Genomic DNA, 16,264 nt, shown 5'->3' with positions numbered 1-16,264 from the left:
AAATTAATTCAGAATTTCTACCAAGAAAGCAGTGAGGTGTAACTTCTTACCGTCAGTCCGAAGGAGGTGTTTTCTTGTTCTGTGTCTCTCCAGTCTTAGATAATCCCATTAAGAAATCCAGTCAGGCCAACAGGACTAGGACATCTACTTAAAGTAGCTCAGTTTGCTATCACTTGCACACTCACAGCTTAGGGGTCTGAGGGTATCTTGTTATGTGATGAAACTGGGCTGTACAAGAGAATTATCAGGTGAAGAGAAAGAAGCCCACCTGGCCATTAAGACTTTCTTTTCAAGCACAAACTTTGTTTTGATGTGCACTACATTGTGTACAAAATATAAGAAAACTAAGTAGATTATTGATCCTTATGGCGGCATGTTTGTTTAGTCTTCCAGTAGCAGGGAAAAATCTCTGACATTTTAACAACACATTTTTTCAAAGTTTGAAGGTAAATATTGAGGGATTTGTATTAGTTAGATCTAATAAAAATTCTAACCACAAGATCTAACGACTTTTCAGAAGAAAACCATTTTTAATAATAATTTGAATTTCAGTCACATGGTGGAAGCGGTGTATTAAATGATCAATCTTGCAACATTTATAATAAACTCTAATTTTATTTTTAAATGTAGCCAAAGCCTCTGTTACCTTTGTCCATTATTTATAACAAATGTTAGAGGTTAGAAGTAATTTTGTCCAGGAGCTATTGAAATAGTTTACAAATACTGTGGTGATTAAACCAATGGCTAGGGGACAAGTATGCATCTTGAATATTTTGTCTTTGACATTCAGATTTATGTTGATAGTTCATGTGCATGAAAAGCTATTGACTTGACATTTGTAATCTGTAGTTCAACGCTTCCTAATTGTATGCGTTGACTGGGCAGTCAGTTGTAAAGATCGTTGCATTCTGATTCTAAACCTCAGGTGAACATGGAGTAGAGGTGACGTAGGTCTCTGAATATCCAACTTCAAACCAACGTTATACACTGGTCATTATTTTGCATCTGTTTATTACAAAGCATCATATTTCATGTGGGACTGATCCTTTTCAAGGCAGCCTGGAGGGACTTCTTCAAGAAGGTCTCACTTGAGGACAAGCAGCAGGATAGAGACTGTTTGTGTGCTAAGGTTACCTAAACAGAATAAACTGGATTGTTAGTTCATCAAAAAGAAACTGTTAAATAACTGGATATATTGCAATACTTTACAAACTAGACATAATTCCAGTCCTTACATGATTGTTATATTTGGTGAATACAGTCAACATCATCTTGGCAAATTTCATGGACTTGGTAAAAAGATGGGCCTGGCTGTTAAGCTGCTCAGTGAATTGAGAGAATAGTTCTTCATTTAGCCCGAGCTGAATGTAGCAGTAAAAAGACAAAATAAGTTAATGCACAAAATGACTGAACCTACAACTTACAGGATGACATTCCCACCTTGCTGTGTTGAAAAATCAGTGTACAAGTAGTGTTGCAAAATATGAGACATTTTCAGGAGGTGTATTTTTCAATTAAAGATTACTGTTATGATAAATGTTTTACTACACCTCCACTTTATTCAAATGAAATGGAAATTATTAAAATAATAATTAAACATTTGACCTTTGAGTCCAGCAAACCGTGGATGACTGTGAGAAGTTCCTCGCTCCACACCACTTTGAGTGTCATCCTGAAGACAGGCACAATGAGGCTTTAGAACACCGTGAAGCTGCCCGCCATTGTTAAACTTTGCAGCACAGAAACAATCTGATGTCATTCAATGCCATATATTGAGCAGATGGGACAGTTGAGCTTGACGTTTTCTTACTCAAACAGAAGCAATCTGTAAGGAGGCTCAAAGCAGTCTTCAATGAGTCTGTTAAATAGCACCGCCTGTGCACTGCCTGAAGTCACAGAAAAGCAAGATTGATCACGAGTATTTACTACTGCAGAAATCAATGATTTTTTTTGTGTGATTTTTTTTCCATATTTGCCCATGGCAAAAGTATTATTAACCAAGGCAACCGATAACCAGCATACCAGTCTGCCCCTGCTGAAGGACAGGTCCAATCAGGGCGTGGCAGGTCGGCCGCGGGTAGCGACTGCAGAGACACTTCACTGCACTAACTAGACACCTGGAGGCAGGTTCTGAGAGTGAGATGACCTGCAAGGACCCAAGAAAATGTATTCAAGTACACAGAACAACAGGACTACAGCCAAACATTTCAGGATTAGACTGAGATCAATGACCTTCGTCAGTAGAAGGTGCCGGATGAGGGTGACTGCTGAGCTGTAGCTGAGGTCAGGGGAGAGTGTCAGCAGAGCGCTACAGAGCGGGAGCAGGGTTTGCTCTGGTAACTCAGACAATCTCAACATTCCACACAACACCTCCATCTACAGAGAGAGCAGATTGATCAAGTAAAAACACTTTGTGAAGGTGAATGCTTAAAAGGATAAGAATGTTGAGCCATGCACTGGACGGAAGGATCAAACCTGGCCTGGGTCCCATTCATTCAGCACCTTGAGGACATCTACAGAGCTCTGGTCCCACTGTCCAAAAATAATAACTTGTTAAATATATAAGCACTTAGCAAAAGTAGCAATGGCATGGAAAAGGGCCTGGTGACTCACCTCCATCTTGTTTTCGAGTAATTCCTTGATTTGAGAGATAGAACCCTATGGATAACAGTTGCAATTAGTCTTAATCTCGTTCCTCACTTGAAACATATTTAGGCCCCTGGGCCCCTTTTAGTTGTCTTACCTTTATGTGGTCAGGCAAGAAGTCAACTGAATAGTCTTCCACAACCTTCAGTTCAGAATCCACATTGACCTCTACTGCGATAGCATCATCTCTGCCTGGTGATCCATCTGTCTGTACCGTGGCATTGTTACTGCTGCAAGGGGCTTCAACAGAACACAGTTCTCTCTTCAGCCTCTTCCGCTGCTGGGCTTCTCCCTCAGAGTCTGGGGCCACATCCACGCTGCTTTTCCTCTTTCTTTGAGACATCCTATCTAGTAGCTCCGGTCCTTCTGAGGACGTCTGGGACTTTGCTAGACTGCTAAAGTGTAAAGTCCAGCCTGTTGGATTCCCTAAACCACCACCTAAATGCTCACTCAGCTTTCTTAGCCTCTCTGCACATTGTGGAGTAAGGAGGGACCCCTCTTCTGGGTCTCCTAGGTCTCTCTTCAGCTGTCCTGCCAGGGATGTGGTCCAGGGGTTTGGAGAGGGCTGCTGCATAAGGCAGTCTATAAGCCGTAGTATTATGGTCCCAGGCAGCGTTGCGTAGATAATATGGATGAACGATAACAGGGTGTGTTGGAATGCCTCTGGGAACAGGCACACCAGTGGTTTGCTGTGGAGGAAAGCAAAGGAAAAGAACAAAGCACAAACTTTAAAATGAGGACAAACCCATCAAGCGAAGACGCTCACATATTGGACGTAAGGTAGATATATCAGCATCAGTGTATAACTCACGCTGTCAAAGGTAGAGAATCCTTGTCAAGACAGATTTCCTCCTGGCAAAGGGTCTCAAGAAAAGTGTGCAGGGTAAGGTCGGGGTCAAGACGTCGCTGTCGCCGGTAGACCCACATAGCTCTGCTAGCATCTCCTGATAGAAGTGCACGCAGCAGTAACATCGATCTTCCGTCAAATCGTTGCAACAAAGTATTTGAGTTGGTAGCCCTCTTGGAAAACAACTTTTCGCTCAAACATTCCCGATAGTCATTTTTCTCTTTCATTTCACGTTTAGCACTAGCCGTCATTATCAGGAACACTCTCTCCACAGGTCACTCAATTACTATCCTCAAGATAACAAGACTTCTTCTCGTGCATTTTGTGGGAGACCAAACGCCAATTTGAGTATTGCTGCCCTCCGCAGGCAGAATAGCAACACTGCACTCCAGCCTCTACCTAGAGTACAGGCCCGTGGATGTGCATTGGATGACCAGCTGAGCAAGCTGTCGTCTCACTCCAGCAGAATCTACATACAGCGAGCAGACCCACACCCCAAGCTCAGCCAGCTCAAAATAACGAGCCTGCATTTAGCCCTATAGCCTATAGGGCTACATAAGACATGCAACACTGACTCCCTGGCCGCACACTTTGGAAATCATTCACCCCTGTTGGAACAGTGAACACACTATAGCCCCTTCACACCATGTGGCCTGGATGGTCTTAAAGACTTGTTACATTTAGTACTGTATAATTTCGGTTTTACACAGATGTCCATGTAGACAAACAAACGTTAGCATATTATTTGTCTTCCCAAGGAGTCACATGGTCTCCCCCAACCACAGAGTGCAAACCAGCCGACTTGAGATTTTACCACCATGCCCACAAAGTATCTTCATTCACTTTCTGGTAGAGTAGACGCAACCGGAGCATTATCCCATCGATATGTTAGTTTAATATCCTTCAGTAAAAGATTAAATGTCCTGATACATTAGATGTTTTTGCAACGTTGATGCTGATTTGGATGACAATACATAAACAAGTTGCATATGCTTCTCCCTCCCTGTGAAGAAAGCAGCATGTATTGTGTGAAAAAGGCAAACGACAAGCTTGACTATATGGGCTGTATTTTTAACATCATCATGCCATGTAATCAAATCAATCAGGCACACACACTAAATGGCTATTCAGAGTGAATTGATTCCAAATGACCAAATACTGGTCTAAAAGTCAAACCTATATAAAATGTACAACAACTGCAATAAAATAAATCAGAAACATTACATTTTATAACAATTTATTAACTGTCTGTATGGTAGAAACTTCAACAACGATGTATTATAACATACTGCAATACTGTTTTATTCTCTTTTTTCCCCTGAAGGTAAATACAAACAAGTTAAAAAAACAAAAGGTAAAATCTGGTGCAAGTCTTCATTCAGCATAACAAAACTGGATCTAGAGTCATGCCCATCGACAATAAGGTCAAGCATTTCAAATATGATAAGCATTTCAAAAATGTTAAGACACTGGCTACATCCACTCTTGGCACACCTACACATACATACAATATACTCTAAAATCTCAAAAAGGTGCAAACGGGGACCAGTCATTGGCACTAATGACAAGTTTAACAAGACCAAGCACTGCAACAGGGAAAAGTTATGCAGTTCATTACAAAGCATCCTCCAGCTTAATAGAAGGCCTTTGTCAAACAATAGAGAAATGCATCTCCAACAAACCCTTGCAAACTATTAAACAGCAAGTCAGATGTCTGAGTTTGCAAACGCCTACACAACACAACGTACAGATCTGGCAGAGCTAGACAAGCACTCATCAGCATGAGAGCAAACGCTTAAGTGTCCATAAGAGGCAGTTAAAGGGACGATGGCACTTAACGTTTGTTAAGTCCATAGTCGACCCTTAGTATACTAGTTGGGTTATGCTAAAAAAGGTTGTACCCAGTCGTCATAGTTAGGAAGATCGTCGTAGTCATCGTCGTCGACATCTAGCAAGTCATCAAGAAGAGTCATTGCAATTACGTAATCGAGCAACTGCAGGCTGTCCAAATCATCCAGACTCACTGCATGATGCTATGTAGAGAGAAACAGGGGAAGTGAGCCAAACTAAAGACTTTTGCAGGCATGCATTTTTCCAGGGTGTGTATATGATGAGATCTCACCGAACGGCGACGGCGGCGAGGTGGAGCAGGTGGACAATACCCATGAGGCAGCTCATGGCTATAGAGACACTCTCGCTTGAATGGACAAGATCCTTGACGCATGAAAAAACTGCATCTTCTTTTACTGGTCCATTGAAACAAAAAGGTGAGCCAGATAAGGACACAGTCAAAGTGGAACATGATTGATACATCTCACCCTACCCGAGCCCTATCAGCCAGCAACACTTACCTGCATTTCTCTTTGAAAGATGCAATAACGGTTTCCTTTGGCTGCCCTTCCACCCAGTACTTACAAGGAACATAAAAAGCTGACTTCACTCTGCACTGAGGGCACCCCCTTGGGAGGTCAAATAAATACAAATGACATCACCAAAAAGGAGACAACAATATTTCTAGCACAAACACAACCATCAGATAAACAAGACCAAACACTCACTTAATCACTTCCTCCTGGAAGTTTTTGGTCTTCCTCCAAGTAACGATGCATCCCAAGCAGAATGAGTGACAGCAGTTGGGCAGTATGCCAAACCGCCTCTCTTCGACTTCGGTCTTCTCATACACCTTGTCCATGCAGATACCACAGGTCACGTCTTTGCTCTGGTTGAACGCTTCCGTTTGGCCCTGTTCTGCGGGGGCTGCTGCTCCCGCCTGCTCCACCACCTCCTGAGATGAAGTCTCACTCTGGAAGGATGCACAAAAAGATTTAAAAAGACTACATTCCTCGACTGTGATAGTACTATGGCGTTTCATGGGCTGAGCTCATGTTAGATTAAACAAATTCACAGACCAGTTGTTTGCTTTCCAGTGCTGTGTTGACAGCTGAAGCTGACAGGGACGCGGAAGGAATCGTTGGAGCTGAAGTCTGGGGCGTCGGTTGATCCGATTCACGAGTGACATCTGATTCTACCTCTGACGGTATAAGACAAAATGTTTCAAGAACGATATACGCTCTTCTCCTGCGACACGCATGCACGGAGACACACACCATACCCTGTTTCAGAGGTGAAGAAGCCCTGTCCTCTTCCACAATGTTTGTGGTCAGGTGTCCAAAGCTCTGCTGTAGGTTAGCAACATGAGTGTGCGTAGCATCCGAACCCCTATGACCCTGGCTTGTAAACTCCTGGGCTCCTGGGGGTAGGGAGGGCTCAGATCCCCTGCGGTCAGGCAGGGAATAGCTGACCCAGTGATTGCTATGGACTGCTGGCACTGAACCCCTTCTTTCAGCCCTGACTGCCTCAACATTGGGCTGAAGGACATGCAGATATCTGCAGCATATGTCAAGAGAGCATAGGATTCACGTAAACAGTAGATCCAAAGTGCAAGTGAGGCTAATGCAATATATTGGGATACTCATTAGCCTACACATTTGCTAGCTTTACCTGCAGCGTTCCCCATACCAGCATCCACCTTTTTGGAAGTACCTGCATATTTGGTCTGAGGGAAAAGCAGGCCACTGATGTAGATAGCGACACCTTGAACCAAATGTACAGGAACCATTTAGGAACTGCCTGTGCGAAAAGGGAACATGCAAGGGGTCAATGGAAAATGTATGTGTGATTTGAAATAATGTCTAAATGCATAGGGTTATATTCTGGATGGGAAAATACGGCTTCTATTACTTGTTAGCCTAGCGTTTTATATCAAGACCCGATGCTAAAACGTTTTTAAATCCCTAACAAAAAACAGTTGCAGGAAGTTTTGAAGCTACTGCCAGCCATCAGACAATATTACAGTAGCTTAGCTACCGCTAGCCATTTGCACATAGCAACGAATTCCAAAACTTTTATATGTTGGTAGCAACAAAAGATGAACGAGTAGCAAGGGTTCCAAGCATAATTCTTCTAACGTAAACTTTAATATCCTAGTCTGGTTGAACCATACCCTTGTATACAAACAAAGATAAGCGTATGGTAACATTTAGGAAGTGAGAACAAAGTTTTTGTCAACAAATGAGCATGCCTAAGACTTCATGTTTCTTAGGCTAAGTTAGTAACTGTTGACTAGCTAGCTCAGCCATCCAACTGGATTTCCAAGACATACCTGCAAATACCTCTACTAACATATGAATCCTTGTAAGGGTTTCTACAGGAATAAACAAACTGCTCCATGTTTTAATCATCCAATTGTCAAATACTGTAGCTCTAGAAAAATAGCCAACCGGTGACCAAACGGCACACAAACAGTTAATGTTTCTACGTCACGCCCAAGTAAATCAAACCAGCACCGCTCGTGCTCGGGCCACTGGTAAGCAGGTGAAAGCTGGGAGGAATGCTTTAAAAACAACTTAAATATACGAAGAAGGCCTACAAAATGTTTCCACAAAACTGAACTTGAAACTGTACGACGCATTGCAAATTTAGTAAGCAGCTCTATGCCAAGACTAATGAACGTGTACAAAAACTTATTTCTGATGTTTTTTAGCATTGTGTTTTAAGACGTTTTATTCCTACGGTGAGGCACAGACGAAAATGTATCTGACAAAAGCCACTCCTTCGATGCTTACCGACAAATGGCACCACTGCGAACAGCGAGATGTTGGTGCACACCTGTGTCCATCCTGCTTTCCGTGGCAATACTTCAAAAGGAGAGTTCAACAGCCTCGCTAAATAGGATGTAGGCGTTGCCTGATCGCCAATTAGTAAAATTAACCAATAGATGGCCAAAGATTACATGTGAAAGGATGCTGCTCCTATATGATACATGGCATGTTCCTTATTCCTATGAATAGGCATTAATAATAACCCATAATGTAATGCAGTTATTAGTACATGGTTTAGTTTTGTCTTAAGTCCTTTTATCTCATGGATAATACACATTATCTTGAAACTGATACAGTACTTCAATGCCCCCCCAGTCACCATCCCGAGGATCCTACAACCCTGAAAGGCAACGCATATTTTGACAGAGGAAACATTGCACAGAAGTACTAATAATGTTTATAAAAAGAATGGCTCTAACTCTGAATAGACATTATATAAGGCAGTAATTAGTACATGGTTTAGTTTTGCCTTTAGTCCTTTTGCCTCATGGACAATACACATTATATTGAAATGGACGCAGTACTTCAATGCCTCCCCAGTCACCATCCTGAGGATCCTACAACCCTGAAAGGCAACGCATATTTTGACAGAAAGAATATTGCACACAAGTACTAGTACAAGTACTAATAACATTTTTATAAAGATCAGGGCTTTTGCTCTATATACATATTTAAGTCCTGAGTTGACGCTGAACAGTAGACAGTGATGTTACAAAGACAAGATTCACCTTTCAGTTTCTTACATTGTGATGCAGTGCATTCTCATAGCATGGTAAGAAATGCATCCATACAAGTGTATTAGTATTTACACTTCAGTTAAAATGAGGTTACTGGCCTCTGTTGCTGGTTATCCAACATAACATGAATAAAACCAAAACAAAAGTATGTTGAAATTCATGGTGTCTAAACATGTCCAAATGTAACATATTAATAAAAACAAATGTGCATTTCACACATTTCACAGACAACTGCATTTAACCACATGTACCGTATTTGCTCATTTGGGTCAAAGTAACAGTTTTTGACATTGACAGTTATGGTAGGTATTGCACAAACTATATCAGTATTAAGAAATATACATGGGTTGGCCTCCTATTAGTGTTCAATGTTGTCCTAGAACAACGATAGTGATCCTGTGTGGATGAAATGTAAACAGTCAAGTTATTCTTATTGCTTCAAAAACAGCTTAGGAGAAAGTGAAATCCACTTTTTACAGAAAACAAAATCAATAAAACAGAATAGTCAGTGTTTGTGCAGGACTATACCAACCAACAGCTCTTTTCTACTGATTTGTGTACATATCTTTTCTTTTGCATCTTTACAATGTATGTTTGTCACCTGTAACAGGCTTCCTCAACTCAATCCCTCAACACTCATGTCAGTTCTACAGCCCTACTAAGGGGAAAAATAATTTGTGTGACACGATTTGGCAATACTGGTAGATGCGTTTAAGACTACCAATTTGCTATGCTGGTCCCAGAAATGCATTGTGTTAAAGCACAACTACTGTACCTAGTGCCGTTGTGCATTTATGCAACATCATGCCTATGTGGGCAGGGCACAAACAGCTGGTGAAGCCATGTGATTGCTACACTGTGCTCACAACAGAGGTAAGGGTCTCCCAATTTCCAGGAGTGTGGAGCATGTGAGTTTGAAATGTTGGATTACAGTGGACTACAGTATCCCAACTTCCTGGCTCAGTGGCACTGTGATTTCTACACATGGCAAACACTGCTTAAAAATACATGCCCCAGCATAAATATTGCATGTCAGAACAATGTCCATGGATATACAGTTTCAGTCTGCAACAATATCGCTACCAGAATGTGTTGTATGAACAAACATCTGTTCCAGGAGGAAGACTTAATACATGTCTTTATAGATCTCCTGCAGTAGCGGGTGCAGAGAGGTCTCTGATTCTGTCTTTTTGATCTTCTGGACGAGGAGGACATTTTCGGTGACGAGCTGCCTCAGGTCGGCCATCTTCTGCAGCAGCTTGGGGAAGAGGTAGAGGGAGTCTGAGTGGTTTGTGTGCAGGTGTCGGTCCAGGGCCTGGAGGATGCTGTCCTGGCTCTGCTCCACCTGCTTCACATTGATCAGCCCTGGTCGGTCTGGATGGTGGGAGAGGAAAGGTGTGTGTGAACTTCCCAACACAAAGACCAAACTATCTGACAGATGAGTGCCCTATACTAGGTGAACAGAATGGAAGTGTTTTTTTTAATTTTTTATTATGATATCAAGCTTTTGGAAAAGCACATATTGATTTGGGGAGATTTCTAATAACACCTTAGAGCTATGGTTCATTCACATTTCAGTAAAAGGTCTTGAATGGACTCACCTCCACACAGAATGATGGCTGCCACAAAGAGAGCCAGATCGCTGTCGTCCAGCTCCAGAGCGTTAAACTTCACTGCAAACTCAAACTTAGGCTCCATAATCTCGCTGAAAGGTTTTCTTAAACTCCGGAGGAACTCCCGGGTCACAAAGCCCTTGCCATTGGCCACCAGCAGTCCATCTTTGTTCATTAAGGAGGGAAGCATGGCAAAAATTGCCTCATGTACGCCGTACTTTAGTAGAGTCACCTAAATCAAGCAAACATCATGCTGATGTAACCAGGGCGAAATGTTGCAACTAACCATCAAGTACAATTGCTTAACTGGGTGAAATGACAGAAATCCTGTGTTCAGGTAGAAATACCACTTGACCTGGTCGTTGAGGAAGAGGTCCACAAAGCCAGGGATGCTCTTGGCAAACTCGGTGAGCTCTCGTACCGTCTCCACTGTGGTGCACTGGCATCGGTAGAACACGTGGACCCCAATCTCTTTGGTGAGAGGGGCACCCTGAACTAACTGGTTCCACACCAGCCCACTCTCAGCCTTCCACAGGGTGTCCACATCATGGATCACAAACGGCTGAAGGCAGGAGAAGAAAGTGTTAACCAGCAGCCGGCTGCCCGATATAACAGTCCAGACAATCTACATAGTAAGTATTACAACTTCTCATATACAGCATCTCATGGAATACTAATGACAGATAGGGGTGATGCAATATGAGATGACCACCAAAACCATGATGTTTAATATGAACTGAATATTTAAGTCAAATGTGGATGTCTTTTTAGCACATGACCGTGTCGAGTAGGGGAAGGGGTTGACATACAGAGGAAGAGCTGGTCTTGCCCGTCAGGATGCTGCGAGCCTTCTTCTTAGTCATGTTGAGGTTCTTCAGGTAGGCGGTGTAGACCTGTTTGGCGAGTGTCTTCAGGTCAGACCCACCGGGCTTGTGGTGGTCCAGCTCCTCGGCTAACAGGCCAGCAACCAGCTTCTTCTTCTCTGCCTCGGGCATACGGCCATATCTGATCGCTGGGAACACGGGGCAATATGGCATCAACAGGTGAGGGACGGGCTTCGATAATCAAATCTTTGTGGTAATACGAAGACGCAAACAGGCTTTGTCACAACGAAAATGGAACGGACGGACGATTTACATGACAACAGAAACGGGTGGTTCATTACTGAAAATTACGTCTGTTTAAGGCCGCCCCCCTCACCATCGTGCGACATGCCCAAAGACAGGCACTTCTGGAAGCGGCAGAATTGGCACTTGTTGCGATTCTTCTTCAGAATCTTGCAGGTGCGCTCACAGCGCTCGTACTGGAGCTTCATTCGAATGGTGCGTCTGAAAAACCCCTACGTGCACACGCCACAACGCAGAACATGTACTGACGCACGGGGCACAATTGGATCAAAGTCTCTCGGAACTACTGAAAAGGATTTATTCCAAGCGCTCACCTTGCAGCCCTCACAAGCATGCACGCCATAATGGAACCCCGAGGCCTTGTCGCCGCAGATCTTACACTCCACATTGATCCCAGCCCCGGTGGCGTCTCCCTGCCCCAGTCGCAGCTGCTCCGACAGCGAGGGAGACGAGGTGTGAGACAGGTCTGCAGACACACAGGAGTGGGAGGTTTCGAAACCGTGAGCAACTCTGCCGACGGTAAAGATGCATAGGGCGCGGGGCCTTCCTCTTACCCGTGTAGCTGTGGGGAGCTGCAGGACTGCCTTGCGCGCTGCAGCTGCTCCCGTCCTTCTCCGGCCTCGCCTCTTCCGCCCTGTCGCCGTTCGGCACGCTCCCATCCAAGCTCCTGGAGGCCGGAGAGCCCTCCGTCCGTTTGTCCTCTCCACACGCCTTCTCATCCCCAGGTTCCAGGCGATCTGTCGCCCCACCGGGGCCCGGTCCCACCACCTCCACTCCCTGTGTTGACCATTTGACATCAGCCTGGGGAGGATGTGGGCCACACAATGGCAGTGTGCCCTGGACCCCTGGAATAGAAGCTCCATTGACCCCCTCGTTGGTCTCCGGGCCAGGCTGCTGAAACCCATCCATGGCTGTTGGTCAGCCTGCTAGAGCTCCTCCCCTTCTGTCATGATACTGACATAGCCCCCCTTTGAAAGTAAACAGAATGATAAGAATTCCAAACAGTGGTCAACAGACACATACTGTCCTGAGAACAGAATGCATCTCACGAGTCACAACAATACAAGTCACAAAAACAAACATCTAAACCAGGAAGGTGGCAACTAAATGAGATCTGTTGTCGTTCTTTTATAGCTGAGCTTGTGGAATGTCTCTTTAGTCCAATGTTTCAGCTTGCTTAAATAGTGATTTATAAATCCTACAGATGTGACCTATATAGTTGCTAAGATTGGGATGAGTGACCTTTGTGTTTCTCCCCATGACATTGTACACAAGTGGAACATACGGACCAGAAGGAAATCAGGTAAAGAGGAAAACTGCTTGTGCTCCCGCCCCAGTTCTTTGTTGAGGGATTAGCAAAACAGAGCTACAGAGTGCACTGCTATTAGAACAATCAAGGACTGGTCTCACAGAAGAGTGAGTAGCCAGTGAGTTGAACTTGTCAAAACATGCCTCTTCCTTTGAGTGTGGGGAGAGAAAAAAACGTTGGTATTCAAATGTCAAATACAGTTCATGATACTGGATATGCAAAGAGCCCATATTGGGTATAAATGGTGGGAATGCAAAAGATCATAAAATCCCTGATAATCTGTGGATTTAGGACCACATATTCTGAGAAGATTTGGCATTAAGCCATGCCCTTGACTGGCACACTCACAGTGCAAAGTCAATGACATTTGCTGTCCTTGTTCTGTGAAGAGAATCTAGTATAATTTAATCCTTGAACAATAAACCACTAGGTCATTGAGGCTATATATTCTTACCATTAGAGGTCACAAGTCGCCAAATGTTATCTGAATTTGCCTCGACTCCTAGTAAGGAAAATCTGCTGAACCTACACAGCATGATTACCTGAGCAAAACAACTAGCACAGGTGACCAAGACTGTTCCTTGTCACCCAGTTATTAACTTGCCAATCAGACCTTTTCAGACTGAGATTTGTCATTCTGAAAGGTATTATTTCTGAAACAGAACGTGGGAACATTCTAATAATAATGCAGCTGCATATTAAAAAATTAATATTGACGAAAACAAGTCTGAATATACAAGCAAATGCACTGCTAGCATTACCACATATGGTATTATTGCAAACATTCCTTCATTAAAAAAATCTTAAGAGAAACGATGGCTACTACAACCAGTGCATTGCTGTTCACCACCCCCCCCCCCCCCCCCAAAAAAAAAAAAAAAACACGTTTAAGAGAAATCACTGTTGTAGCAACTTGTGTGGTTGCACACACAACTAAATATCTATAGCAAATAGCTAACTAGCAATGTACATCGACTTAGGAGAAGTATACAATCGCGACGTCTTAATCAAACTATTGCCAAGGATTTAGATAGCTAGTCTATATATCTAAGATCGAAGAGCTAAATTCCAATAGTAATTGTACAAGCTAACGTTAGCCAGTGCCTAGGGGAATTAGCCGAGCGAAGTTACCTCGTCGTGTCCATAAGCTCTGCTCGGTTTAATGCTAGTTCGCGAATAACTTTAGTATGTATTTACTTGTAGCAGCTAAGGGTTGCAAAGTTTAGGTAGCTAGCTAGCCCGATTAGCCAGATACAATCAAAGTTCCTAAAAGAGCGCGTCTATGTTTTGCAAGCAAGTTCGCCACCTAGTTAAGTGTGTCAACAGATTTCATAGTCCAACCCTACTAGTTAGCTGCTAGCTTCTTCTTCATTAGATTTGGTTGACAAATCGTATCCAACTTAAAGGTGCACACACCGCCACCTACTGTGCCGGGTGTATGTTCAATCACTGCCCACCTACATTATCCTACTCGGAATCCACACTCCTGCACCTATCCCTTCAACGTCCTTTACAATCCATCCCTGACACGTACACACGAATAATGTGTCTGTGTGTTTCAACCACCTCTATTGTTTCTTCTCCAGGAATGAGAAAGCGCGGCAGCTTTGATGAATAGGTATTCATATATCTTTTTTAATCATATCTTCGTTTTACAGGATACTCTCGCTCTCTCCCTCTCTCCCTCACACACACCTGTCTCCAACACTGACTTATACGTTTGCTTCTGTCTATCACACACACAAACTGTCTATATCACAGCTAGACCAGTTCAGTCACACTAAAGGGACTTGTGTTGTGTTCTGCTTTGTGCCTTTTCTGCCTTTGGTGCATCTTGCATGACTAACCCTAACCCAAGGTTTATAACTCCTTGTCATCTAACTGGATGGTGAATGTGTCTGATTATTTTAGTCAGCAATCCCAGGCCTACGTCTAAGGGTAGAGCTCAGAGGGTTTATTTTATTTATTATTTTTTGGGGGGTAGAGCTCAGAGTTAAGTGGACCCATGGAGGGTGACATCATCACTTGTTTGCCTGTGACTCTCAGGACCACTTCCTGGCTCGTGACCCCTAGAGGGCTGCCTGTCTCTCCTGTATAATACAGCTTTATTGTAAATATGTCAATGTTGTGTGAGTAACTAAATAAAATGGAAGCTACTTTATGAGCTGGGAAATTGATTGATCATAGTCATTATCTTATCAGTTTTTTTTATGTAAAAAATGTCTGTAGTTATCTTAAAAGCTGAAAGAGTCTACTATTGATTCTTTCAATAAACAGTAAATTGACTTCATGAATTCTACAACTTACCTATTTTGTTGTTTTGGTTGTTTGGATATCTCAGTTGAGGGTAGGGAGAAACGTTCTATGTATTTTTGTTTATCAGAACTTTTACCTACATTGTAAAACTTCAGTGATACCAAACATGTTTGTCTGAATAATAATGGTGAAAGGGGAAAGTTAACACAGCAACAATCCTTTTGGCAGAGAATGCCCAACTAAAACTAGCCCAGTGTGATCAAAACTAATAAAAGTAACACAATGACTTATTATTACACAGACTTCATCAAACAGCAGATGGCTCTATATCCCCCAGTATATTTATGTGGGCCTGGGTCTCAGATCATTGTTAACTACTGTGCCTAGTATAGTTCTTATCACAACGGCAAATCGCCCGTATAGCAGAATCCAGTTTATTTCGATTTGATAGAATTAGTTTCCACTTACATGGCAGATTTACAGTTACACATTCATGACGACCCACTCTCACATCTCCTTCACACACAGATGGTGGTATTTCCATCCAGTCACACAGCACATGTGCACTTTAAAACAATGATCCATAGACTGCAATCCAGATGTGAAAGATCAAGGTTCTTCAATCCAGATAAGTTAACACACAGGATTTCATTTCATTTATTCATTTATTGACATAGATTTTCTTTTTTTCCACTACGGTTTCTCTTGATACCAACAGTTTTTTCCATAAAGTTTATTTTTCATTTAAATTACATTTATAATATTTTACTCACATACGTGTTTATTGGTAGATTTTCTTATTGCAATTAAACAAGTAGCCAGTATGAGTCGGGTATTGCTACGATTCGCCATACAAACTCTTTGTCCCTCTGACAATGAAATTCAAAAAATAGCTTTATTGGCAAGACAAGGTTCTCCAAAGCATCTCCAATTGTCTTTGCTCCCGAAAAGGATGAAATAAGGCTAAGGCTTGTAGCCTGGACACATGAAAGCTAACATGAAATACCTGCCCAGAAAATAGGAATCTAACATTTATTTTCAAAAGTTTAATAATGGGGATGTATCATG

The 16,264-nt window shown here is 42.7% G+C and overlaps 3 protein-coding genes across 7 annotated transcripts; all 3 read right to left on the bottom strand.

The window, feature by feature from the left end:
* Positions 1–991: 991 nt before the first annotated feature.
* Positions 992–3,822, bottom strand: fance (FA complementation group E). Its single transcript, XM_084680363.1, has 10 exons — positions 3,458–3,822; positions 2,744–3,335; positions 2,614–2,658; positions 2,476–2,532; positions 2,233–2,376; positions 2,023–2,146; positions 1,811–1,886; positions 1,606–1,672; positions 1,236–1,361; positions 992–1,134 (listed from the first exon to the last, which is right to left on the bottom strand). Exons 1-10 carry the CDS (start codon positions 3,742–3,744, stop codon positions 1,030–1,032), a joined length of 1,623 nt encoding a protein of 540 aa, XP_084536489.1. The 5' UTR covers positions 3,745–3,822; the 3' UTR covers positions 992–1,029.
* Positions 3,823–4,713: 891 nt separating this feature from the next.
* On the bottom strand, positions 4,714–8,276 carry mkrn4 (makorin, ring finger protein, 4). Of its 2 annotated transcripts, none has more exons than XM_084680221.1 (8): positions 8,119–8,276; positions 6,995–7,123; positions 6,606–6,880; positions 6,403–6,524; positions 6,052–6,296; positions 5,845–5,952; positions 5,616–5,739; positions 4,714–5,526 (listed from the first exon to the last, which is right to left on the bottom strand). In XM_084680221.1, exons 1-8 carry the CDS (start codon positions 8,169–8,171, stop codon positions 5,374–5,376), a joined length of 1,209 nt encoding a protein of 402 aa, XP_084536347.1. In that variant the 5' UTR covers positions 8,172–8,276; the 3' UTR covers positions 4,714–5,373. The 2 variants fall into 2 exon arrangements, with proteins under 2 accessions (XP_084536347.1, XP_084536346.1); XM_084680220.1 differs by lacking the exon at positions 8,119–8,276 and adding an exon at positions 7,656–7,844.
* Positions 8,277–8,387: 111 nt separating this feature from the next.
* ppardb (peroxisome proliferator-activated receptor delta b) lies at positions 8,388–14,299 on the bottom strand. Of its 4 annotated transcripts, none has more exons than XM_084680215.1 (8): positions 14,072–14,299; positions 12,186–12,599; positions 11,946–12,097; positions 11,705–11,843; positions 11,314–11,516; positions 10,860–11,066; positions 10,493–10,736; positions 8,388–10,265 (listed from the first exon to the last, which is right to left on the bottom strand). In XM_084680215.1, the coding sequence occupies exons 2-8, from the start codon at positions 12,538–12,540 to the stop codon at positions 10,018–10,020; spliced, it is 1,548 nt and encodes a 515-aa protein (XP_084536341.1). In that variant the 5' UTR covers positions 12,541–12,599; positions 14,072–14,299; the 3' UTR covers positions 8,388–10,017. The 4 variants fall into 4 exon arrangements, with proteins under 4 accessions (XP_084536341.1, XP_084536342.1, XP_084536343.1 ...); XM_084680216.1 differs by lacking the exon at positions 14,072–14,299 and adding an exon at positions 12,921–13,785; XM_084680217.1 differs by lacking the exon at positions 14,072–14,299 and adding an exon at positions 13,395–13,785.
* Between the last annotated feature and the right edge of the window lie 1,965 nt (positions 14,300–16,264).

Source organism: Hypomesus nipponensis, chromosome 18, assembly GCF_054491055.1.
Source record: "Hypomesus nipponensis isolate SF chromosome 18, ASM5449105v1, whole genome shotgun sequence".
NCBI classification, from domain to species: domain Eukaryota; kingdom Metazoa; phylum Chordata; class Actinopteri; order Osmeriformes; family Osmeridae; genus Hypomesus; species Hypomesus nipponensis.
This window is presented reverse-complemented; position numbering and strand designations above follow the sequence as displayed.

Bases quoted from the DNA above. Each gene is read 5' to 3' on its own strand.
- fance (XM_084680363.1), bottom strand. From the start codon at position 3,744: ATGACGGCTAGTGCTAAACGTGAAATGAAAGAGAAAAATGACTATCGG. The intron at 2,533-2,613 runs GTGAGTCACCAG...ATTTTTGGACAG, and splicing joins TACTCGAAAACAAGATGGAG to TGGGACCAGAGCTCTGTAGA. The intron at 1,887-2,022 runs GTATGCTGGTTA...CTGTGACTTCAG, and splicing joins CCTTCAGCAGGGGCAGACTG to GCAGTGCACAGGCGGTGCTA.
- mkrn4 (XM_084680220.1), bottom strand. From the start codon at position 7,723: ATGGAGCAGTTTGTTTATTCCTGTAGAAACCCTTACAAGGATTCATAT. The intron at 6,881-6,994 runs GTAAAGCTAGCA...CATATGCTGCAG, and splicing joins TGGTATGGGGAACGCTGCAG to ATATCTGCATGTCCTTCAGC. The intron at 5,527-5,615 runs GTGAGATCTCAT...CTCTCTACATAG, and splicing joins CTCGCCGCCGTCGCCGTTCG to CATCATGCAGTGAGTCTGGA.
- ppardb (XM_084680215.1), bottom strand. From the start codon at position 12,540: ATGGATGGGTTTCAGCAGCCTGGCCCGGAGACCAACGAGGGGGTCAAT. The intron at 11,844-11,945 runs GTGAGCGCTTGG...GTGTGCACGTAG, and splicing joins ATGCTTGTGAGGGCTGCAAG to GGGTTTTTCAGACGCACCAT. The intron at 11,517-11,704 runs GTGAGGGGGGCG...CCGTGTTCCCAG, and splicing joins TTTGGGCATGTCGCACGATG to CGATCAGATATGGCCGTATG.